Raw genomic sequence first — 26817 nt, forward strand, 5'->3', positions numbered from 1 at the left:
CCCTCTCAGACTTGAGCCGGATCTCCTTAAGTTCCAGAAGCATCTCAAGACCCTCCTTTTCTCTTCTTCCTTCCCTTTCCCCTCCCTTTCTAATACCCCCTCTGCCTCATTTTTACTGGCTGCCTGGTTCCTGCTGATTCATACAGGGCAGCAGGCCCTCCTCAACCAGTCTACTCCAGCACGTGGTCTCCCCTGACCTCCCCTCCCACCTGCACTTGCCCTACCGTGCTCCCTTCCCCTGCACTAGCCTGGCTGGCCTGCACCCCTATTGAGCCCATCCAGAGCCTTCCTTCGCACTTACCACTTAGCACGTGGACCTTCTTTCCCTTGCACAGTGTGCCTGCAGTGTATACGAAGGAGTTGAATAAAGAAGATGTGTTTCCCTCAGCTCATGTTTGTGTATTATTTGGCACGCACTGCCCACACTGCAGGCACAAGGCATGCCCCTGGGCCCAACAAGCCAAGTGGACATGAAAACTGAAAACATGAAAACTGACAACGAGGATAGGATTTGAAGCCTGCTTTTTCACCAAGTGTCTCCAGTGATTCTTTTACACCGTGAGCTTCAACAAGTGCCCCCAGTGACTATTCTTTCATGGTGAGCTGCTGCATTTTCCCCATGTCGACAAAATGACTGAGGAGGCATGCCGTGAACCAGATGCCACCAGAGACGACATATCTAATGGTGAAGGGCCCAGGCAGCTGCGTTTTGCCGCCTAGGCCCATTAGACATGGGGGACCAGCAAACTCTGGGTCAGAGATGGGAACGATGGCTCAGAGGATTTCAAAACTACATGGCTGCACATGATGAGAGCGCTCCAGATAAGTTTGCCAGGAGACTGCTCCTTAACCTGGTGGGAGATGAAGTGGAGGACCTCATTCCCACTTTCCCGACTGAGGAGGTGAAGACATACCAGGGGCTGAAGGCAGCGTTAAGCACCTACTTCGACCCTCAGAGAAACATCGACCATGAGAGGCACACGTTCAATACAGCCAGTCAAAGGAATGGGGAGTCAATGCATGCTTTTGCAACCAGGCTGAGCAAGCTAGTAGCTCATTGCGATTTCCGTAAATTCACCAATGAAGAAACTATCAGATTGCGAATTATAGGAGGATGCCTCTCGTCCACTTTCAGAAAGAAACTGCTTTGTGAACCCCTTCCCCTCACCACCATCCTGCAAATGGAGTGAACAGAAGTGAGAGTGGATACTCAAACAGCACAAATAGAGACTGGAAAAAGTTTGATGAGAGAACAAGCGTATCAAATCAGGCCAGATGGAAGGAGCATGACTGGCGCCAATCCACTTGCACAAAGATATGGGACCACAGAAAGATGCTACAGATGCGGCCTACCATTTCCTCAGGATGAAGGGGTAAAGTGCTCTGCAATTGGACAGAGGTGTGCAAATTGTGGGAGAGAAAATCATATGGCGAAGGTGTGTAACGCGCTGACAAAAACGCATGCAATGAAGTAGCAGCCCAGGAAGGAGACCCGAGTCAAACATGCACATGGCAGGGACCAGAAGGGACATGGAGGCGAGGAAAAACTTGGTGAGCCAAGTCCGACAAGTCATAAGCCGATCTCCATCACCCACGCCCTCACAAGTAAGAAACCAACTAGACTATGCATATGTGACGTCCAATGTAATGTCTGCCCCAGAAGAAGACATTGGCATCAAGTTAGGACAGCAAAATGTGTCATTGACACCAGAGCACGTTAAATAAAATGTGCATATCCAAGTTCCGCAAGATGGCAAACACGCCTACGTTGATGCCATCAAGGCTCAAGGAATTTCAGTGGGCCACAAAAGGACTTGTTCAAAATCACAGGAAATTCACAATGAAGCTAAGCTACAAAGAATGGCTTGCCATAGCGGAACTGGACGTTCTTCAAGGGGAAGTACCGGGAAGCAATCTCCTGGGGAGACCAATGGCCGCAGAAATGGGAACTGCTGCTGTAACATACGCAATGAGACATGAGGGGACAATCAATGAGCAATTCCCAGAGCTATTCAGAGGAATTGGATGTTTGAGAGGGAAACCAGTGACTCTACACATCGACAAGTCTGTCGCCCCAGTTGCCCAACATCCCATAAGGATACCGATCCATTTACAACCAGAAGTGGAGGAGGAAATCAGGTGTCTGCTAAGAGAAGACATAATAGAACCAGCCTGTGGTCCCACTCCTGGGTTTTGCACGTGGTAGCTGTCCCCAAACAAGGCTCATTCAATAAAATCTGTCTATGTGTAGACATGAGGCAAGCAAACAAAGCCATGGAACGTCTGAGACATCATGGGATGCACTTGGATGATGTGATCAGCTTGCTGTATGGGACCACCATATTCACCAAATGGGACCTTTACAAAGGTTATCATCAGATCAAACTGGATGAACAGTCATGATATATAATGACGTTTGCGACTCATGAAGTACTATTTTGCTACAAAAGACTCTGTTTTGGAATATCATCCGCAACCGAGATCTTCCAGGAAAGTGTGAGGAGACTATTTGTCATATACAAAACTGTTTTAATTACAGTGATGACATTTTGGTTTTCGGAAAAGACAGGGAGCAACATGATCAAGCTCTACACGAGGTCTGCACAGCATTATCCCAAGCAGGGTTGACGGTGAACCCGGAGAAATGTAAATTTCACAAAAGGAATCTCAAATTCTTTGGACACGTGTTCTCGCCAAGTGGAATGAGCCCTGACCCAGGGAAGGTAGAGGCTATCACTAAGATCTCACCTCCACAGGATGTAGAGGTGAGATCTTAGTGATAGCCTCTACCTTCCTGGGCATGGCCAGCTATTGCATCCGGTACCTGAAAGACTTTGCCACCATCAGTGCCACCCTGAGGGAACTTACCAAGTAAGGCAAGGAGTTTAAATGGGATCGCCATTGCGAAGTAGCGTTCATGCACATAAAAAGAGAAATTGGATCAGCGGAAAGTATGGCCTACTTTGACCCAATGAAATGTACCGAGCTAAAGGTTGATGCCAGCCCGGTGGGGTTGGGTGCCATCTTAGCCCAGGACACTCTAGGGAGAGACAGTCCACAGGCGATTGTGGCTTACGCCTCCAGGAGTCTATAGGAAGTAGAGCAAAGATTCTCGCAACCAGAAAAGGAAGGGCTTGCGGTAGTCTGGGACTGTGAGCACTTTCAGATGTTCCTGCTGGGAAAGTCATTCACAATCATCACAGATAATCAAGCACTGACCACCATTTACGGGAATCGAAATGCAAGATGCCTCCCAGAATTGAGCGTTGGGAGTTACGACTGCAAGATTTTAACTTCTCAATAATTCACATGCCCGGTAGAGAATACAATCCAGCAGCCAGCAGACTTCATGTTGTGTCATTCCCTTCCGATGCACAAGGGTGAGACGTCAATAGCTAAAGAGTATATTAACTTTCTCAGCCAACAAGGACAGCCAAGGTCAGTCACCAGGAGCATGATACAGGAACACACCCTCACAGACAGAACGCTACAGAAAGTGAGAGAGCTCATGTCGAGGAGGTGGAGAAAATCGGATGGTGACAGCTGGGGTGCAAACAAGGTAGACATGCAAGCTTTCAAAAACGTGAAGGAGGAGCTGGCACGAACGACAGAGGGCATTATAATGAGAGGGATTCACATGGTCATCATACTGGTCATCATACCTGCGGAACTACAGCAGCAAGTGGTGGACCTAGCACATGAGGGCCATCGTGGTATGGTTGCCACCAAGCGACAAATAAGGGACACCATGTGGTTTCCGGGGATCGATGCCATGGTTGAAGACACGGTAAGAATATGCCACCTGTGTCAGTGCATGGACAGAACAGAGCCCCCAGAGCCATTGAGAACGGACACACGTGGCTGTTGACTTTTTTGGACCCTTCAGATGTGGGAAATACTGGATGGTGATGATGGATGAATTTTCTCCATTTCCACTTATACAAATGATCAATTCTACCTCGGCCAGCACCATCATTCCCGAGCTGGACAACATGTTCTCTGCATGGGGTGTTGCCGAGGTTCTCAACTCAGATAATGGACCGCCGTTCAGTAGCTTGGAATTTGTAAGGTTCATAGACCACATGATTATCCAGCATTGGAAAATAACACCGCTCTGGCCTCAGGCCAATGGAATTATGGAGAAGTTAATGGGGAGTCTCAAGAAGGTACTACAGCAGAATGAACTGCGCAAGGTAACGCTGAACCAAGCAGTATGCACTATGCTCAGGAATTACAGGAATTCACCTCACAGGACGACAAGGAAATATCCCTCCGAGCTTATGTTCCAGAGAAAAGTGAGGACCAGACTTTCTCACCAGGAGGAACCCAGAGAAATTGACCCTTTAGCATTGCACAAGGAAGATGCGGACAAGAAGCAGGGAATTAAGACGTACGCGGATGAGAAGAGAGGAGCCCAAGCATCCATGCTACAGGCAGGAGACAAGGTGCTTGTGCGCTGCAGGCAAGAGGGAAAATGCAAATCCAAGTTCAACCCACCACACCGGGTGATCTTGCAAATAAAGGGGTCCATGGTCACTGCGCGATCCCCAGGGTGTGTGATCACGCAAAATATATCACAATTCAAGTTTTATTGTGAGGAAGAAGGGGAAGAAAGGAACAAGGGAGTGAAGCAGAAGAGGAGCAGTACAGGCCAAGAGAAGAAGAAGAGTGGCACAAGGACAGACCTAGAACTAGAAATGCGTGTGAGACCTCAGCGGCACATAAGCAGCCAGCACAACTGATAGAAGAAATCTAAGAGGAACTGTGAGAGTAGAATGCATCTGATCGCCACGAGGGCAATATGTCGTGTCTAGGGAGGACACAGTTAACTCCTAGGCGGCAGAGCCTAGGAGGAGGGGTCAGTGCGCATACGCAGGACAGTGATTGCTGCGTTACATGGCAGTGTGTAATAAGAAGTTGAATAATGAAGATGTGTTTCCCTCATCCCGTGTTTGTGCATTATTTTGCATGCACTTCCCATGCTGCAGGCACAAGGCATGTCCTTAGGCCCAGCAAATCAAGGGACATGAAAACCTCTACCCTCTGTTGTGAATGCTCAATACATAGAAGTAGATGTATATGTGTTCAAATGTAAAGCCAAATGTTTAGTTTGGGCTATTAGGGGTCACTTGACAGACTCCCCTGTTCTCATGTCCTCCCACTTGCTTCGTTTATCCATGTTTTGACAATGGAATGAGGTGTTGCTAACCTACTGGCTGGCCAGGCCACTCGTAAGCTATTAGCTCCCCATTACCTCCCAATTAGCTCACCATTTTCTCCCCCATCTATCCCACACTTGTTTTGAGATGTGGAAATTTGATAATTGATTCTGGTGATACATCAATCGAGGTTCTTCTTTTATTAGTTTGAGCTATTAGGTCGCGCATGCACTAGAGTACAGATAGGGAGAAATGGCATATGAAGAGGAACACATAGCTTGTTTAGTTATTTGTCCACCCATTGACCGCCCATGGCCATGATAATCCCTATGGCCATTCCCACACAGTTCCTGCCATTCCCTGTCCAAAACACCTCCTCATGGGAACCCTTTGATCTCGCTTTAAAAACGTCTTACCTTCAAACTTTGCATTCGAAATGCCGGCCAGTGTTTTTTTGCAAAACAGTCTTCTCAGAGTTAGACTTAATTGGAGCTGTAAACCCCTACTGGTGTAATGAAAAAGTCTACCTTCAGCCACTCGATCTATAAGCACTATGTGTGTCCTTCACTGAAGTTCTGCTAAAAACAAGCATTGGCAAAGCCAACAGTTTTGGCTTGGGTCTAGGTATTAGGTATTTGTCAGGCATTGCTATAAGATGCCCAGGTACTAGCACCATTTTGCACCTGCTTCCATCAATGGCCAGTTAATACTACTACGGCAGTGCCTGGTAAGTGCCTTTCTGATGCCTACACAAAAGCCCAAACTCTTGGCATTCCCAATGCTTGTTAAAGTATGCAGTGATAAATTAAGAGTAACTCAAGACATTGCAGCAGGCATTATGGAGAGTCATAGAAATGAAAGGATTAAGAGAGGAGGAATTGAAGGAGATGCTTTATAAAGGTTAGGTAAGCTAGAGAAAGCCTTGTCAAGAATTTTAGATGAGTGATAGCCAGGCTATCACTTTTTGGGTAAAAGTGTGCTATTTCTATTTTATCAAAGTGGCCCAGTCTGTTCAGTTACTGTTCAGTTACTTCACTGCATGGCTGGTGGATTTCACCAAGTTACTGAACACCTATTCTTTAAAATGCACTATTTGCAACACATTTTACCAAATATCCCCTCCTTGGGTACTTCTCAAACTGTCTGTCATGAAAGGACACATTTGCCATTTGCAAGTGTGGGATCGTTTTTCTTTGGTGCCTGTGCAAATGTAATGGCCCAGTCCGATCTTGGTGACATCAGCCCAGAAAGACCAATTAGTCTTTGAAAACAAAGGACAAAGAAGTTACCTTTTTTCCTCACCCTAAGGCTTCTCGCATGGGCATTCAGCAAATGTGAGGTTTTTGGAGGGGGAAATCATTTTGGTGGAGTTGAATAAGGAAGTCTAAGATTAGAATTAACTAGGTATTACTGCTGTTCTTCTATCCTTTGCAGAGTTCCAAGATGAGCTGTGAGTTTCTGGCGTTTGGTATTTTATCCCGTTTTCATGTTCCTTTGGGAGTGTCAGTGAGACTAAAAGTGAAATGGGTAGCTGCACGCTCTCACTGGTGTACTAGGGGTCAGCAGCTCCTGCGGAACTGAAAATGGCGAACATGACACCACGCTGCTTTACGTACATTTCTCAAAATCCACCTCTTCTACATGCGTCACTGTTACGTTCCCCTCCTTCTCTTGGACACGAGCGGCATAAACTCCTTCGATGCATTTGCACTGCACAAACCCCCACTTAACATAAGAACTTAATTATCATGCATTCCGTTAAACGAAGCACGAAACCCCAAAATGTAAATGTTATGCTTCGTAACAAAAGAAATACGGCGAATCTATCCACTATAAATATCAATACCAGCGACAAACATATCTCTTGAAGATTTGCAGAAAATAAACCCAGGCATTTGCACACCACAAAATGAAGGACTAAGCGAACACCACTATTGACATTCCACTGCGGAATGGCTACTTATTATTATAGTTTCAAAGAAAAAGCATAGAATAAGGACACAATCAAAATACTGTGTCACTATAAATATGTATTGTCAAAGGGAGAAGTGTCTCAACGTCGATGAACAACCATAGACATTTTACCCTGTGTATGGGCTTTTCTTTGCAAGTCTTATAAATCTTGAGCATTGGCTAACTCTAAACAACGCAATGTTATGGCAAGAAAAAAGCCTCCCCCGCCCCAGCATGCAGAAAGGAGACATTCCGTTTGATCACCAACACATCAAGTACACTCATGGTTTACAGGCAATTGCAACACGCTACTCCCCAAAATCACAAGCCAAAAGTGTGGATGCGCAATTTTCAAATTGTTGGACAGCGACTTTTTGATCTATTGTAAGAATGACCCTTACATAATCTCTCAATGTTGCAAGTAGATTATGAGGGTATTACCCGTTACATTATCATCTGAGGTCAAAGCCGATAAGTTTGGATTTGCAAAGGTAAAGGGTAACGCCCTCTACATACCCTCTAAATTTACAAAGGTAGCTCTGTTGGCTTTGCCAATGATTTTTTGCATCTGCCGTCCTCCATTAAGTGGGATTTTCAAAATGATAAAATAGAACAAGAGGTCATTAGAAAATGTGTTACCTGATTTCCTTTTCAAAAGCCTTAATAAACGGTGACCCACGCATGGTCTGCGTCTTGACAATGTGATCATCCAGTAACATCTGGATGTCATCCACCGATGACAAAATATATGTCCCGGTTTCTCTGTACGGGAGGAGCGCGAACTCCATTATATCCCACTCGGAAATCATTTTCTCCATGGCCTTCTCCAGTGAGAACTCCTTGCTCGCTGCTTCACTGATGCCGTCAAAACTTGGCAAAAAAGGTTCCAGTTTCATTTCGATAAACTGGGTGACATTTGCGTCTGGCGGAGGTTTAAGCGGACGGCCTACAATTTCTGACATTGCATCCCAGTGGCGGTCCCGCAGTCCAGGGTTGCAGAGCACCTGGATCAGGGGAATGTGATCTCGGAATTCCTCCACTTTGGCTTTGATGGTGGAGGCAATGGTCAGCGCATTAGGAGTATTGCTGAAGCCTTTTTCCAGTTTGTACAGTCCTCGCCAGTAGTTTCCAACATCTTGTTCTACTGTATCTGGGTTCACGGAAGTATATGGCCCTTCCATCCAGTTCTTGTATTTCGTGTTGAACTCGACCGTGGTGTCGTAGAGCCGAAGAAAAGGATTAAGAGCTTCTTGGACCTTTTTACGCTGAGGATATTGTGAGGAACTCCACCCAAATGCTTCCTCTTCAACATTAATCTGATCGATCTGAAGTAAAGGCAAAATAGCCATGTTAGAAATACGCTCATTCTAAAGAAACCATCCATATTTGGGATAGCAGCTGAAAGGTCATATTTGAAAAGAAAGATAATCAATCATATTAAAGGGAAAATACATGACAAAGACAATAAAACATGTTATTCTGTTATTTTAAAGTCAGCATATACACTATTTATTTTCTTTGTTTAATAGTAGAATGAGCAAGATGTCCCACAGTTGAAAACATTGATATCAACTTAACAACCAAGGCAATTTGTAAACCTGCTATTATTTGAAAATACCTGAATCATCAGGATGCTAATTTGTTTCTGATTTTAGATTGAGGCTCTCGCGCCTTCACAATTTGTTGGAAAGCCTGTTCCTGCAGCCGGTCAGAGCGTACAACTGCTCCAAAGGTGCTGCACAAAGCAGCAAATCAGTTTGGAATGTGAAATCCCCCCCCCCCCCAGGCCAACAGTCCACTATGCGCCCACGTGCCACTCTCCCCTAGACAGAAGGGTCCAGCTGCCAAACTGCTAGTTCTTACTTTTTACACCAAGCAGTAGTGTAATGCCATTACCATAGACACAAGGGGATAGGCAGGTGGCTGCTGTGAAGGAGGGAGAGCGGCTAGCAGCAGCTGAATCACCAGGAAGGTCATTTATTCTCATTGACTATCCCTCCTTGCCGACATCTTGGGCAGATTACCATAGAAAAATATTTCCTGGGAGGGGTGCAGCACTGACAGTCGGCTTTATGCAAATATGTTACTCAGTAACTCCTGGCCAAAAGAGGAAATATTCAGGGAATAGTGCACACAGACCACATAGGGAGTAGTCCACGTGCCGCCCCAATTCAGAAATGAGCACATACTTTTGAAAATCTACTGGTACCTTAGATCTGATGATTGATTGATTGATATTTTATTTCTATCGCGCTCGTACACAAGTGTTTCAGAGCACGACAAGGCAAGGGAGGGGAGGGGAGGGGAACAGGGGAGAACAAAACAGCGATCTTACTAGGCCCAGTGACATTGAGAACGTGCAAGTGCATGGGAGAGGGGGGAGAGGAAAAGTGCATGGAAGGGGGGAGAGGTGGAAAGTGCGAAGCAGAGGAGAAACAGATAAATAACAATAAATAAATAATAAAGGCAATAAACAGTGGTAATGCAGCCAGCAATTTGCAAGTGCTAGGTTTAAGGCAGCAGACAGGGTAGGTCCGATAAGTGCAGGAAGAAAAAGGGGGGGCTGTATGGGTACATATACAGACCCCAGTGCAAGGGGTGGCCCGGAGCCAGTGCAGGAGGGTGACAGGATGAGCAGGTACCTGGGCCCAAAAGACAGAGGGTGGCCAGGTGCACGGTGCCAAGAGAGAACAGATCAGCAGGGGAGAGGGGGAGCGAAGGCAGAAGAAAAGAGGAAGGTCTTGAGGTGCTTCCAGAACCGGAGATGGTTCTCCTCAAGTTTTAGAATGGCAGGGAGGCTGTTCCAGAGGGAGGCCCCAGCCGAAGACAGAGATCTACCCCCAGCTCGTTTCTTAGAAAAACGACTGACCCTGAGTGAGTTGGAGGTAGAGGAGCGAAGAGCTCGAGAGGGGAGGTATTTGCGGAGAGATAGCTGAAGGTATTTTGGACCCAGGCCCCAGAAAGCCTTGTGGAAAATGCAGAGGGTTTTGAATTTAATCCTTGCATCCACTGGGAGCCAGTGAAGAGATTTCAGAGCTGGAGAGATACGATCCCAGGGCTTGAGGCCAAGGACAAGTCTCGCAGTCCTGTTCTGGATTAGTTGCAGAGGGCGGAGAGTAGAGGCAGGTAGATTTAGAAAGAGGCTGTTACAATGGTCCAAGCTAGAGAGAACCAGAGCTTGAGATACCATGAGCTTCTGGGGGAAGGAGAGGAAAGGCAGAGTACCTCTGAGGAGGTGCAGTCGGAAATTTGACTTTTTAGAGACCTCAGAGATGTGGGCGGAGAAGGAAATGGTGGAGTCAAAGATGACCCCGAGGTTCTTAGCCTCTCAGGTGGGGGTAGGAGGAGGGCCAAGGGAGGCAGGCCAGAGAATGAGGGGAAAGGATGGTGAAGGTGTGCCGATGAGGAGGACCTCCGTCTTGCTGGCATTCAGACAAAGATCATTGGCGGCACACCAATCTTGAATGGCAGTTAGGCAATCGGAGATGAGAGAGGGAGAGGAGGTGGCAGAGGGCAGCCTGAAAATGAGTCGAGTGTCGTCAGCGTAGTACTGGAAATTTGAGCAGAAAATGGCAATGCAGTGGGCGAGAGTTGCCAGGTATTGGTTGAAAAGCCAGGGCGAGAGGTTAGACCCCTGGGGGACACCACAGGTAGAGAGGAAGATAGATGAAAGGAAGGACCCAAGTTGGACCTGGGAGGGTCGATCTGAGAGGAAAGAGGTCAGCCAGGCCAGAGCCTGATCAGTGATACCCAAGTTTTCACGGAAACGGTTGAGCAGGATGGTATGGTTGACTGTGTCGAAGGCAGAAGAGAGATCGAGGAGGATGAGGACAGAGGGAATGTTAGAGTCAAGGTTGGTGAGCAGATCTTCACGGATGTTTAGGAGAGCAGTTTCCGTGCTTCTGGCAGCTCTGTAGCCAGACTGGTGGTCATGGAGACAGCCAACAGAATTGGAATGAAGGTTAAGCTGAGAGATGGCCAACTTTTCCAGGAGTTTGCCAAGAAAGGGACTAATGGAAATTGGGCGATAGTTAGCTGGACAAGGAGGATCAGCTGTGGGTTTCTTGAGAAGAGGATGCACAAAGGAGTGCTTCAGAGGGGAGGGGAAGGATCCAGAGGCAAAGGTGTGGTTGCAAAAATCAGCAAGGGCCGGAGCGAGGATGTCAATGTGGTCCTTGATGGTTTTAGAGGAACAGGGATGAACCTGTTTTGAAGAGGCTATCATATATCGGACTTGTCTAGCAACCTCGTCAGGGGTGAAAAGAGGAAAGGACGAGAAGGATGGTGGGAGGGTGGCTAAAGGAGGGTCAGCAAGCACAGATGGAGAGGGAAGAGGAGGAGTGCGGGTGGAGAGGGTGGACAGGATGTCCTGGGTTTTTTAAATGAAGTGAGAGGCAAGGGCATTGCAAAGAGCCTGGGAGGCAACAGGAGGGGTAGAGACTGCAGCAGGGTTGGCCAGCTCCTTGCAAATTTTAAAGAGTTCGGCCGAGTTTTTAGATGCCGCAGAAATGCAAGACTTGGTCCATCTGGCAATTATGGACTTTGCAGCCTTAGGTCCAAGTGGACACCACCTTATGCAAAAAAAGGGTTGTTAGAACTGCAAAAAGGCCTTGCCCTGTCCAAATAAATCCTTAAAATCCTAGCCACATCCAGAGTATGTGCTACTGGTGGATTAGCTGGCTTGGGCTGAAGAAAGAGGCAACAGTTCTGAGAATCACCAAATCAGCATGAAAAACGGTATCAGGCTCCTTACAAAAGAGAGCGCAAGCTTGCTCGTCCGGCTGGCAGACGTGACTGGATCTAGGAACTAGTCTCACAGGAGAGGAGGTCAAAATCACAGGAAGCCCAAGGCTTGAAAGGTTTTCTTCTTAGAAAGTTAAGAACCAAGTTCATATAACACCGAGAGGGTTTATAGTCATAATATCGAAAAAATAATGTCGAATTACAAAAATGTCGAATTCAAAAATGTCGAATTCAAAAATGTCGAAACCACATACATATAATAGAAAAAGTAATTAATTCAAAAATAAAATGTCGAAAAAAAATCGAAAAACCAATGTTAAAATAACTATGTAAAATGTCACACATACTAACGTTTTTTATTGGGGGGGGTCCCCCCCCAGACCCCCCATCCCAAACCCCTACCCCAACCCTCCACTCCTCCCCATCCCCCCCAACACCCCCCATGGATATACCTTTAATTTTTTTTAAAAAGTATTTAATAAAACATTAATTAAATAATTAATTATTAAAAAACCCCATCCCAAACCCCTACCCCTACCCCCCCCCCTCCTCCCCATCCCCCCCACTCACCATGGATATACCTTTAACCATTTAAAAAATATATGTTTTATAAAATATAATTAATTAATTATTTATTTGAACATTAATTCGAAAAAAAAAAATCGAAAAAAATTCGACATTTTTGTAATTCGACATTTTTATTTTCGACATTTTGACTTTCGATATTATTGTATTCGACATTATGACTGGACACCCACCGAGAGTCGAGGAGGAGGTTCTGCCAGGGAGATAAAGGTGAAGTATATCATCATTATTTATTCCCTATACACCACCCCATCTTACACCTTATATGCCCTCCCCCTGCTACATTTTTCAATGTTTTTTTTTGGGCAACGAAATTTCGGCAAAAAGTATCGCGAAAGAAAAAAAATGGGCAATGAATGAACGTCGTACCCACTGATCAAAGGTGACACAATGGAGGGTAGGGATGGACCAAGTCACAAAGGTAGGAAACGACAACATTGTGGTGAGATTTGTGGACAAAACAAAGTTATAATAGTCATCTGCACCTTTACAAAGAGCTAGTCTAGAGGCGTGTGGGTGGCAGAGATATGATGACTATCAGAAACACCAAAGATGAGACGGACAGTCATGATATCAATCAATTGAAATCTCTTAATTGAGGCAGCAGGTAAATCAGAGAAGAACAAGTTACTTACCCATGGTAACGTTTTTTTTCGACTGGATGTTCCTCCCACATATTCCTCATCTTTAGATTTCTTCCCTTCCAGAATCAGCCACATCTGAACTTTGTTTTCGTCATCGTGGTTGACGTCATTGAAGGTAAATAGCAGGCACTGTGCCCGTTACTTTTGTGTTTGGTGTGCCCGTTACTTCAGTTCTGTTTTTTTGCCTTCAACCCACAGGATAACCGGCATTAGCGTGACCAAGACAATATTAAACGCTGAAGGAACACAAGGAGTAACGCATGGAAATTATACTGCACAGCAGGATTGGAAGGCCGATGTGGAATACGTGGGAGAAACATCCAGTCGAAAGAACGTTACTAGGGGTAAGTAACTTGTTCTGAGAATGGATTGTGTCCTCCCACGTATTCCTCATCTTTGGATAGAATCCCAAAGTAGTATGAGATTTGGAGGATGGAGCAAGAATTTTCAGAAAATAAAATTCTCACATTTTGTCATGAAATGAACGTAGAACCGCCTTTCCAAATCCCACTTCCTTACCTCAAGCAGAGTCTAGGCAATAGTGCTTTGTGAAGCTATGGATAGAAGACCGCACAAATGTCACCCATCAGCACTCCTCTCTGTAAGCTAGAAGAAGTAGCCATGACCTTTGTGGAGTGAGCTCGCAAACCTTATGGGGGATCTTTTCCCGCAAGCCTATAACATTCTGTAATACACAGAATTATCCATTTGGATAACATTTGTTTGGTAAATGCCAGACTCAACTTATGTCGGTGTAACCCACAAAAAGCTGGTCGTCCTGCCTTAATTTAGCCAGGCGTGATATGTAGAAGCACAGCGCTCTCTTAGGTTCTAGTCCATGCAGTATTTCTTCCTCCTTGGTAGGGTGTGGTGGAGGGTAGAAAATTGGCATTACAATTTTCTGCATATAAGTCAGAAAGTACTTTTGGAAGAAAAGTGGGTTTAACTCTCAAGACATCTTTGTCCCTATAAAAAGTTGTGAGCGGTGGCTTACGTGATAAAGCTTGTAAATTGCTCACCCTGCGGGCGGATGTTGAAGCAATTAGTAAGATTGTCTTAAATGTCAAAAGCCTCAATGGACAGGCGTGAAGAGTCTCAAAGGGAGCACACATAGGGAATTTGAGTAGTAGATTTAAATCCCAACCTGGAACCAGAAATGGGATAGGAGGGAACAAATTTGTGATTCCCTTTAGAAAGGAATAATCAGCAGCATCTTGAAGTAAGAGGCATCTTCAGAGGGGCGCTTAAAAAAATTGAAAACGCTGCAAAGTACCATTTGGTGGTTCCCAAAGGATCCACATTCTTCTCCCTGCACCAGCTGCAGAACTAGTTCCAACATCAGCAATACAGAGACTTTGTTGCTGGCCTTCTGGCCGAAAGCAAAATCTCCATTACGTCTTCCGGTAGGTCACAAACCTTGTATCTCAACGTCTAAGAAACCATGCATGAAGGTTGAGTGTCTTGACCCCTGAATGGAGAACCCGACCTTCCTCTCACGAGAGAAGGTCCTCGCTTTGTGGAAGACGCCTTGGAAGGCGGAAGGTCCGGGTACCACGTCCTCCTAGCCCAATCCTGAGCAATTAGCATTATGGATTGCCCAAACTTTCTCAGCCTGATTACTTGAGGAATGACGGGGATGGGGGTAAACGCGTACAGGGGTGGAAACTCCCAGTCCACTACGAATGCGTCCTTAGAGCTCCTCTCGGGGGAAATTCCCTGGAGTAGAACAGCTCGCACTTCCGGTTGACACTGGCTGCGTACTGATCTACTTGAGGGGTTCCCCAATGGGTAAAGATCTCATGATGGACTTCCTGAGCTAGTTCCCACTCATGGGAGACTGTGCTCTGCCTGCTCAAAGCGTCCAACTCTGTGTTCTCCTATCTGGCTAGGTGAAGTGCTGATAAGGAGATTCCTTCTTAATTTGCCCAGAACCAGAGCTGCATTGCCTCTCTGCACAGTGGCAGTGACCCTACACCTCCTCTGTTGTTGAGGTACTACATGGTATTGTGTTGTCCGTCATTATCAGGACATTCTTTCCCTGTACAGAGGGCAGAAAGACCTTTAGCGCTAGTCTGATTTCCCTCAGCTCCAAAGGTTTGATGTGTAGTTTGGACTCCGATGGAGACTAACGCTGCTGGCAGTCAGGTCATTGGCATGGACTCCCCACCCTGTGAGTGAGCCATCCGTAACTACTGTAATCTCCGGCCGTGGCTGCCAAAAAGGTTCCCCCTTCAGAATATTGTCCTCACAAGTCCACCACAGGAGATACTGTGCGACCCTGCTCGGAACCTGAAGTAGATTTGATATCTTGCCACAAAACCGAGAACACTGGAACCTGAGAGCCTATGGCACCAGGAAAATGCAAGACGCCATGAGGCTGAGCATCCTCAAAAAGTCAAAGGCAGGAAGCCACTGGGCACTCTGGAATTTGGTGACCATTTGCAGAATGTATTGAGCCCTCACCCTCGGTGGCAAGGCCAAGTCAAGTGTCTGAAGTCCAAAATGGGTCTCAATCCTTCGTCCGTCTTGGAAATCAAAAAGTAATGGGGGTACCACCCTTTGTTCCTCTCAGTCACAGGTACTGGTTCTATAGCACCTTTCTCTAGCAGACTCAAAATTTCCTGCAAAAGGAATGGATCCAGAGTTTTGTAAGAGTGGCTCCCCAGTGGATGATCTCAAGGCCTTCTTAAAAATGGGAGTCAGTACCCCCGGGCTACTTTTCCAATGCCCAAGCATCTTAAGAAATGCCTTGCCATTCTTGCAGATGGTGAGTGAGTCTGCCTCCCTCTGGAGTCTTGTCGATTAAGGCCTCAGAGAGGTTTTGAATCGGCTGAAGCAGTGGATGAGGATAAAGAAGTCGTTACATGGGTGGACTTGGCACCTCTTCCTCGTCCACCATGAGGGAACTTTCTTTGACCTGCCAGTCACTCACTCTTCCAAATGAGTAGTAGTAGCGAAAGGACCTACCTCTCCAAGCTGGTGCACCTGGGAGCAGAGCTTGTGGCTGTCTGACGGCAGCCCCAAGTGACTTGGCTGCTGCTTTTTCGGTCTGCAGCTTCTCTAGGCTCTCGTCAGCCTTGCTGCCAAAAAGCTGAGTGCCATCAAAGGGCATTGTTGAGAAGTCTAGATTGCATGAGCGGTACAAAGCCAGACTTCCTCAATCATGCAAATCTGCCTATGACAGTGCTCGCCGCCATAGGTCTGCTAATGCTGTCGGCAGAGTCCAACCCCGATTGGAGAGACTTGCACATAGCTTCCTTTCCATCCTTCACAATTTTCCGAAAGCCTTCTCTCTCCTCTCTTTCGGGAATGTGTTCAGCCCCATGGATATACAAAAACGAAACAGAGGATAGCACAGGGGCAACTTGCTGGTCTTGGAAGCAAGACCATGCAGAGCAACATAGGTTTGAATCCCAGATCTGCGCTAAGAAACCAAACTAAAGGTTTAAGCGCGTTATGAAAAATCCAATAATGATTATTTGTTTTTTAAATATCCCACAAGGTCTAGGAAACGTAGCAAGTGCACAAGTGGCACTGATTGACTTCAAAGCCATACTCCTGGCTGAAAATACTGTTTTTGCCATTGCGTCGGAACGCTTGTCGTCCCTGTCCGGTGTTATTGTGGTATATGCAGATTGTCTTGAGATGGACGTTGCAGCTTGGACCACCAAGCTTTCCGGTGTTGGGTTTCCTGACAGATACTCGGGTCACTATTCGAAGGTCTGTACATTTTTGTAAGATTTGTACTCACATCCGGGCTTGTCTCTGGCACCTCCCAGTTAGACTTCACCCTTTTTTAATGGGCTATATGGAATGGTAACACAGGGTCCTTTTGAGCGCCCTTGTCCAAGATGTCTGTGAGGTGATCTTGCTCGAAAAGGGGTGGGGGGGGGGGGGGGGTCTGCCCAATCCCGAAAATTCTTCCTCCTTAGACATTAACTGTCCGTAGGATGCATCAGCATGTTCTGCTGGATGGGGCTTCCCAAATTCCATTCTGGGGAAGTGTCAAGGCCATTTGCTGTTTGCAGGTTGTCATACAGGTCCCTCATTCTAAATTCCTCTTATATGAGGGCCTCAGGGACATTGGGTGTGCCATATTCAAGCCCAAAGGACAGAGTGTCCTGTCAGAGGGCTCATGTTCTTCGAAAATAGAAGATAAGGACTTGAAAAAATTCTTTTTACGAAGTGGTTTAAATGTCTTCAATTTCCCTCGACAGCATGGAGGGTTTCAACGCTATTGCATCAAGGGTTTTAACGCTATCCGCATCAAAGGCTTCTACGCTATCGATGGAGGCCTCGATGGAATCGACCCGTGACTCGACTGAGTCTTCGACGGACGAGGACTGTGCCTGCCGACTCGAAGGGTCAGAGTCTTCTCTCTCAGGCTCGAGGGCGTGCAGGTCTTAGCCTTGGTCTTTTCCTTGAAGGCGCAACAGGGACATGGCTCTTAGCCTTTTCTCTCAACAGGGGTGTGGGGAGGCCCGCCTTCTCGATGATTTCTTTTTTTTCCCAAATCGTTTATTTAATACACTGTGGGACATGACAAAAGCTCACTGATCATATTTTCAGAGCCACATATTGGCAAGGCCAACAAGAGGCCAATCACAGAGCACAGCATCAAATTCCTTCCATATAGGAAAACAGGACAGTCCATGGTCACATATTTGGACCCAATCCCCCCCAACAGTCATATTTACAATGTTGGAAATTGTTGCATGATTGGGGGTTTACTTACACCACGTGGGTACTTGTCCGCGAATTTGATGAAGAGTGTCCAGATGGCAATGTATTTGGCATACCTCCCCTCATACAGGGCAGTCATTTTGTCAGCCACCAGAGTATCCCATATCTTTACCCACCATATCTGGATGACTGAACCCTCTACCGATTTCCAATTTCAGGCTATAATCAACTTAGCCGATAGGAGTAGATAACCTATTCATGTAGACATAAGCCGCATTAAGGGGAATACCCCATTGCTTGTGTCCCCCAATATCACCACCCATGGGTCCATAGGCAGCAACAGTCTCATAATATCTTTCATTTTGGATAGATCTTCCTTCCAGAATAGAACCATCTTCTTACATGTCCACACCTTATGAGAGAGAGCCCTCTTCTGAACACCCACGCCAGCAGCACGCTGAGTAATCTCTGGACATGCAGTGCAGTCTTTCTCGGGTCAGGTACCAATGATAACAAAGTGTATGCATACATTCCCTGTCTGTGACACTTTGAGGACGTATGCATCCATGTACATATTCCTAACCAGGCGTCATCCTCAATTACTTCCCTTATGTTCTCTGCCCATTTGGTCATGGATGGAAGATGTGAAATGGGGTCAATAATTTGTACAGCTGAGAGACACAGGGTTTGGAGACCCCCCTGAATATTCAGTTCAAGAGTGTTCAACGGCCTAGTGGCACTCCTTTTCGTGTGAGAGTGAGAAGCCCAGTGTCTCATTTGAGTATAGTGAAACCTTTCCCTTTCAGATATGTTAAAAGCAGTCTTCCACTTGTTAAAGGTCAGCGGTTCACCCTAACTAAACAATAGTTGGAAGTGAGTGAGCCCTCCCAGCCCGCCAAGCATCAAACCACCTTACATTAACACCTGGCTGGAAGTCTGGGTTGTTCCAGATCAGGGTCAACTGGCCCATCCCCAGTGTAGCACCCGATCTTCGTAGAGCCCTTCCCATGTAATAAAGTGTATTTTTGGTCATTGTCAGAAGCTGGCAACCTGAACTTTTCATTAGGACCCTTTTCTCCATATATGGGAGTTGAGAGAGTGCGACCGCAGAATGTACTTGTTCTGTAGTTTTCCATTTCGGCTGCATCCCATCATCTGCCCAGGTAAACGCATGGGACAACTGTGTGGCTAAATTGTAACGGAACATACACGGGACCCCCAAAACCCCCAATCTCACCAGTTTCAATAATACCCACCTTGTGATTCTCGCCTGTTTGTTGGCCCATATGAACTTAAAGATTTTTCCTTGTAGTGTGCGAAGCTCCGAGTGCCAGGCAGAGGTAAAGTAGCCAAGGGATGAGATCCAGATTTACAGCAGCAGTTCTGCCAAACCAAGAGATTTCTTGTCTCCCCCATCTAGTAAGGTCCTCAAAAAGCTCTTGGAAAAGAGGTGGGCAGTTTCTCCTGTAGACTTCAGAGATTCTACTGGGGAGTTGTACTCCTAAGTAGGGAATAGATTGCCGGGACCATTATATCAGGGCCAGACAAACAACTAGGGGTAGTTCTTGTGGTCGCAGGGAGACATTTAGACCATGGAATTTGTTCTAGTTAATCTTAAAGCCGGAGACCCGACCAAATTCCTCTAGTTCGCCCAGCATTTCCCCCAGAGAGGTTCAAAGATTCTGCAGAGTTAGCAGAATGTCATCTGTGTAAAGAGAAGCCTTATAACGTACCCCCTTAATTTCTATTCCGCTTAGGTTCCCGTTATTCCTAATATAGCAGGCCAGTGGCTCGACACTCTAAGCAAATATCAGTGGGAACAACGGACAGCCCTGCCATGTATCTCTAGTTATTGGCAAGTTAGTGGAGAGTACCCCGTTGACCCAGATGTAAGGTGACTATTCCCTGTAAACTGCCATAACACATTTCATGAAGCCCACACCGATTCCTATTTTCTCCATAACCCCCTGAAAATAAAACCATCCCACCCTGTCAAAAGCTTTATGGGCATTAAGTGCAATTATCCCCATATCAACCTCCGATAAATATCCCACTTCCAAAAGATTCAGGGCACGCGCACATTATCATGCGTGCTGCGTCCCGAGATGAGCCCAGTTTGGCCACTGTCGATAATCTTTGGTAGAGCCTCCATCAGTCTGCGCTCAAGAATTTGAGAGAATATCTTCAAATCTATATTGGTGAGTGTGATGGGACGGTAAAAGTCACATAGCGTTGGATCTTTACCCAGTTTAGGGATTAGTACCGTGCTTGAAACCCCATGGAGGGAGCCCCTCTGCCCTAATCTAAAACTGAATTAAAGAGATCTACTAGGGGGGAGACCAAAATGGACCTGAACTTTTTATAGAAAGGAACAGTGAATCGATCGGGCCCTGGAGTGTTATTTTTCAGAGATTTAATGGCTCATTCAACTTCTCCCGGAGAAATCGGAACTTCCAAGTCTCCCCTCTCCTCTGCAGACAGTCTTGGCAGACCCGTGTTTTCTAGGTTTTTAGTTGATCTCTGGATCGGACCGTCCTCTGCCCGGAAGACAGCCCTAAAGTGATCTTCAAGTATACCCCTTTTAACAGCTTCACCCTTCTGTAACACCCCTTGAGAATTCTGTTAGGCCTGCACTGTATTAGGATTTTGGAGTTTCTTCCATTTCGCCACCAGGAGAAGATTTGCTCGGTTGCCCTTGGCATAATAGTACCGTCTAGTTTTGAGCATTGCTTGGGGCGTTCTCTCTGCCAAGTGTTCTTCTAATTTCTTACGTGCTATCGGCACCATCTTGTGTTCCTCCTTCGCTGTTTTCAGGACCTGTTCTAGTCCTACCCGAATGAGGTGCCTTTCCCTGGTGTACACCGCGGTTTTGCTAATTAGTTCCCCCCCCTAACCACCGCCTTCATGGCATCCTGCACAGTTCCCAGGGGAGGACCTGAGGGCTTATTTTCTTGGAAATAATTAGTTATCACCTCACTGATCTCTCTAAATAGAGCAGAGTCTCACAGTACCGGGTCATATAATTTCCATGGACATCTTGTTCTCTCCGGCCTACCCATCACAGAAATAGCGAGCGAGACTGGGGAGTCCGTGTATTTATCTCCCCTCCCCCCCAAACACATGGATACAGGTCATTAAAGATCAGTTGGAGATCTAGTTTAGAGAAGCCCCCATAAACATGCAAGTCGAACGAAAAATCCCTCTCTTCCCCATGGAATAGCCTCCAAGCCTCCCCCACCCCTAGTTCCCGAAGGGGAGATGCAAAAGATATTGCATGTTTAAAATCAAGTCTGGTAGGAGGTAAAGTCTTATCCACCAGGGCATTGGGCACCAAAATTGAAATCCCCTCCCATCAGCATTTGTCCCTCCACACAGGGAAGCGCACGTAGGAGGAAGTCCTCTAGGAAAGCATCCTGTCCGTTATTGGGGGCATATAGAGAATTTAGTGTGAACATGCGTTCCCATAGTAGGCCCTTAATAAGCACATACCTACACAGAGGATCCCATAGGACAATGATCTTAGATAAGGGAACCTTCTTGTGCACTAATATAGCTACCCCCTTTGTCTTCCTATCAGCTGAGGCAAAAAACTGTCTTGGGAATGACTTATGATGCAACCTCTTTTCATCCCTTGCAAGTAAATGGGTCTCCTTGAGGAAGGCTACGGAGAGGGACATTTCGCTTAATTTCCTCACTACAGACTTTTTCATCTGAGAATTCAACCCTTGAACATTCCATGTGCACACATGGATACAGTCGTCACCCTCCTGACCCTCTGTTGTACTAGCCATATTTCATATGCTGACCCCAAATAATGCACCCCTTTGCCCCGAAAATCATAAGTACATACATATGTATTTTGAATCAACGTCAGCCCCACAGTGAATTGTTGTAACATAAACCCCCCCAACAACCAAGAATGCACCCACCAGAGTGCAGCCCCCACAGCCAAGTAGCTTTAACAGGAAGTCTGTTTCCCCACCCCACCCTCCCCCCAGCCCCCACACCTCTAATTCCGAGATCTAGTATCCCAACTGGGGATCCAACTTGGAAGGCAATCAACTGCACCTAACCCATGCCCTGTTTAACCCCCTCCACCCTCATAGCCATAAACCCAGCCCTACTCCCCAATCATTCCTCTTAGGTCCACCCCTGCAGTAGGTACCGAACCCTCCAGATCCCCACCTTACCCCTATTAGGGGATGTGTAGCTCCCCACCCATCCGGTGTATCAGTAGCTGCTCTTTTTAAAAGCGACATAAGCACCCCGCATTGTTTCAGTAGGTCCCGGCTTCCTCAAGTCTTCCTGAGTGGACCCTTAACTTTCCTACTCCTGCCCTCCTTCAGCCATGTCTGTGCTCCCTCCTGCCTAGTGCCCGAGCTCAGGACTTCTACCCCTGCCTCTTCCTCCCCAACCTCCCCATCTATCATCAGACCCTCAACCTCCTTCATCATACGGACAGACCATTAGCTTCCCTGATGAAGAGAAGTGCAGTGGGGAACACCCACCTGTAGGTCACCTCCCTCTTCTGTAGCCACTCAGTTAATGGGCGGAGTGTCCTTCGTTTTGTCAAAGTAGCAGAGGCCAGGACCTGATACAAGGATAGGGACATGTTACGAAATGTGATGGTCATTGAGGTTCTCACTTCCGCCATTATGCGTTTCTTCACCTTGAAAAAATGAACTCGAGACAGTACATCTGGGGGTCTATCCTGCAGAAAGGACAATGTGCCCTTGTTCGGTGTGTCCTGTCCAATTTGACAGCTGCTTTGTCGCGAAGTTTCAGAATGTGGCAAAAGAGGTCCTCCACCAACTCTGGTAGCTCATCATCTTGCACCACCGGGGAAATCCCACGAATCCAGATGTTATTCCTTGAGTGCGGTTCTCACCATCATCCTGCTTGCCCTCCAAGGTCTCACACCGGGCCTTTAGGGCTTCCAGCCTGTTGGAGCATTCCCACACTTTATATGATTGCTCACACAAAGTGTTTTCCGCTTCAGAAACCTGCTGCTCCGTCTCCTACACTCTTTTGTCCAGTGCTAAAATCTTATGGGAGAGCTCCTCAGTGCTTTTGTGGATTTCCTTTCTAATTTCTGCAAGGAGATCCTGGAGATCTGTTTTGGTGGATATCTGTGTAAGCAGAGTTGGGAGTGGATTCCTCGCATGTCGTCTGCCAAACGTGCTGAATATTGGAGAGGAGCCTCCAGGAGTCCCGTTTGGTAAAGTCTTTTTTCAAGTATTCTGACTTCTGCGCCATTCCTCACTTCAGAAACTATTACTGCGCTGCCCTACGCATATCCATTAGTCCCCAAAACACACAGGAATTTACTGTACTGCCTCTGCTTAATGTCTCCAGATCACACGCTGCCCGTGCTTATTTATTAGTTACCAAAACCAGCCACGCAGCATGTGCTAGCAAAAACAGTTGTGCGCGCAAACGGCAACCAAGAAATAACTTCTTTTAAAGGGAAGCCCTGACGCTTGCTGGTTCCCTTGACAACAGAACAAGGAATTAACGATTTTCTCTGGCACTCGAGCCTAGCGATGTGTAATGACACAGGCAAGTAATCAATAAACAGCTGCAACTTTATGGAAAGGTTCCAAGGATTATTTACAGTTGATACTTTCCATACAACTGCACAATATTTACATCTCTTACTACCTTTACTAGTTGATAGCAAACTACTTACCTTTTCTTCAGGATGCCTTCCGCTGCACTTCGTTAGTCTTCCTATTTTCCTGTCCGGAGGTGTTCCTCCTGTATTATCTTCCAAGAAATGACTTCTTGAAGGAATTATGCCCAGTTTATAGGGGCTGAAAATTACAGACCGTCAAAGCTGGGCAGTTGACAATCAAAAGCAGTTGTGAATGTTCACCAACTGACCAGGAACCTTCCCCTGACCAATCAAAACGAGGGTCAAGACCTCCATCTTGGCCAGGGAAAGATCAAAAACACTGAATAACTAGAGTTAAGGCCCAACCAACAACACTCACAGGCCCAACCAACAACACGTACAGTATTAAAATGAATCAATGAATGAGTACAACATTACAGGAGCCTGACACACTAGAATCAACAGCGGGAAAACCTACCTCCAACAACGCCCAGCCGTCCCACCTAGTCATATGGGAAAATCGGTGTCAGGGGGTAAGTAAACGTGTAGCATTTGTCTCCCCCTGTTCTCCTTACAATAAACCTTGGACTAAACCTGACATATTCCACTCCACTGCTTTTTGATCATCGCGTCTGAAGCAGTTTTACCTAAAAGATAGAAACATATTTTTACCTACCAGTAACTTTGTTGCTCATCTTCTCTTGAACATTCATCAAAACAAGAACCTTGCCTACTCAAGACATTTTCTGCGGACAAGCTTTGTGACTTTTGGGCACAAGGCCCCACTTTTCATAGGGATTGGACTTCTGAAGTGCAGGCATAGTTCTTGTGACTTGGTTCCATCTTACTGCATTATCACTTACCTTCTTTTATTGTTTAAGTCATTGAATGCATTTATAAGAACCTATGGCGACTGTTTATATGTTTATAATGAAGTAATGAAGTGTTGTGTAATATTATCAGCTGCTTGTTTCATTTTCTAGTGTGTGTTCTGGGCCTAGAATAAATATAGTATAGTATCTGTGTACTTAGTTGTCTAAATTGAATTAGTGTGTGCTTCACTGTGTGGCCTCATTTTGGACCCTTGACTCCACTCACACTCTTCTGAGAATAGCCTTGAGTGCTCTCCACGCTTACCTTAATTGGGTTTTGGCCAACCTCTCAGTTCTCCTGTTCACTGGCAGAATTTTGTCATAATAACACATCCAAAGATTCCACGTACAGGTCTCCATTCTTTGAGAACAAGGGCTTACATCCAAGATTTCTTAATGAAGTGAGCATGGAGGAGGTAGAGGTTCCCGATGTTGAGAGCAGGCTGAAGACTATGCGTGAGAATCTCAAAAGGGTTATAGAGGCATTTCAAAGGAGTAAGTTAAGCTACAAGAAGTTTGCTGCCTCTGAGCGTCGATCAGCTCCGGAGTATCAGGTAGGTGAGTTGGTATGGCTTTCAAGTAAGACCATTGCTCTTAGGGGAAAAACAAGTTCAGTCCATGTTACAATGTCCATTTGAGATTGAACAAGTCCAGTCTCCAGTTACAATTAAATTGAAGTTTAAAATCTGAAAGAAGATTCTAAACTGCCTTTCATTACTGTCATGTCCAAGGAAGGTCACAGCAACCAGAGCTCCAGTAATTAACTAAGGGAAAACTGAAGAAGATCTCACAGGAAATCTCATGTCATCTCACAAGAAACTGCATAACTCAGATAAGTGCCGAGATTGTTTAGAGCATCATCATTCCATGAAAAGAAATGAAAAATGGAAGGTTGAGACTCTATATAGTTAAAACCTAACCTTTAGATTTTTTTGAAGAGACTGAGCAACGTTGTCTATAGCATTTCCTGAACGTTTACATTGTTGTCAGTGTAATTAAAAGCACAGCAGCAGAATGTAACGTGTATATGCAAGACTTGAACACTAGGTATGTTTTAATTGAGAAGGCAGCTCAGGATCAAGAGTTTGTTGCAAGTGATATTAGAGGATTTAACCTGTATATGTGCACAGACGTTGAAAGCCTGTTTCGTAATTGACAGAGTACGTCGTATTCCAGCAACACAGTAAACAGAGCGGTGGAGGCCATGCCGAGTGCGTCACGTTGGGGAAGCAGCAGCGATGTGAGAAACAAAATAGACAGAAATCTACATCCACAAATGTGCACACGGCGCAGGACCGAAGAAAACTCATTATTTCCCTTGTGTGCAGCAATGTAGATGAAGAAACCATTTGTTACTGCACCAGGGCAAGTAAGTTCTTAGGAGCTTAGTAATGTAAATAGTCAGTGTAACAAGTGTAACAGTAAAGAAAAACCAAAGGCATATCCTGAAATACATATTCTGCACAACCTGAGGAGGGATTATCTAGAAAAGAAATCTAGTGTCAAAGAGGAAAAGGCCTTCAGCTGGAAATATAGATTCTTTAAGAACTGCCTAACAGGGAACAAGGTACTTCACAGAAAACAGGGGAAACTGTCATAGTAGGGAAGAATTAAGAAGTACTTATGGAAAATAAACCGTGAATACTGTCATTGCTCGGAAAGGGTTTTGTGCAACTGAGCTGAATTGAGACAGCCTTTCCAAGAGAACTATTCTGTTAAAGAACTTTTCAAGAAAGCCTACAGAGTCAGTAGATACTCATTTCAATACAGTTCCTAAATGTTTACCTGCAGGCTAGGGGCACAGGTATTCAGGTAATTAAGGGAAGGTGGTATATAATATTGAAAGGAGTGTCAAATTCTGTAACGCTTACCTGATGACCTGCGGGACCGTCCGGCCTTCTAATGTGGAGTGTGTGCTCCTGTCAGGGACATCAAAGGTCATGTAGGAAGGGTTAGACCAAGAACTAGGACATACCGAGTCTGCAGAGTGCACAAGTATGAGGGTTGTGGGTTTGTGTGCAATGTTAAATGATTGCCTGTTTTCCTTAATGCATTTTCTCAGAGATCTGCAGAGTTGTGCAGTCAAAATGGTGGATTGGGCTCAAACCCAGGCCTAGATGGTGGACTCCCTCAGTAAGGAAATAATTTAGAATGTGGAGAGCAGATTGTCCTGGCAGTCCATTCTAAATTGCCTTTCATCATTACTTTTAGATAAGACAGTCATGTCTTCAGGCTTTTATTAGTTCCCTTAGGGCTCACCCCTTTTTGGACATTTGAAGTCAGAAGAGTAAAGAAAGTATGCTGTGGTCTGTCTGCTGTCTTCAATTAACAAGTGAGATTTAGCAAGCTTCAGCACATTCTGTTTAAACTTTAAAGACTCTAAACTGTGATTTTGCCAGGGAACGCTGCACATTTAGAAGTTAGAAATCTGACGCTGTGTGGAGTTGTAACGCTGACTTTGAAACCAGAATTTTGCAGAATAGTCCTGGGAAGCATAGATCTTAAAAGCGACCTTTCGCGCATTGTTTATGTTAAAGTTAAAGAACCTTTTGTTTTCACGTTAA

General features: G+C 45.8%; 1 protein-coding gene across 2 annotated transcripts in view; it reads right to left on the reverse strand.

Annotated features, from left to right (window-relative positions):
• Positions 1 to 26817, reverse strand: part of DNAH7 (dynein axonemal heavy chain 7) — a 1167586-nt gene that overhangs the window by 859109 nt on the left and 281660 nt on the right. For both annotated transcript variants that reach the window (XM_069615701.1, XM_069615700.1), the window contains one exon: positions 7752 to 8437. In XM_069615701.1, coding sequence (XP_069471802.1) covers positions 7752 to 8437 — 686 coding nt within the window. The remainder of the gene's footprint in view (positions 1 to 7751; positions 8438 to 26817) is intronic.

Source organism: Ambystoma mexicanum, chromosome 9 (assembly GCF_040938575.1).
Source record: "Ambystoma mexicanum isolate Mex_15411 chromosome 9, UKY_AmexF1_1, whole genome shotgun sequence".
Lineage (NCBI taxonomy): Eukaryota > Metazoa > Chordata > Amphibia > Caudata > Ambystomatidae > Ambystoma > Ambystoma mexicanum.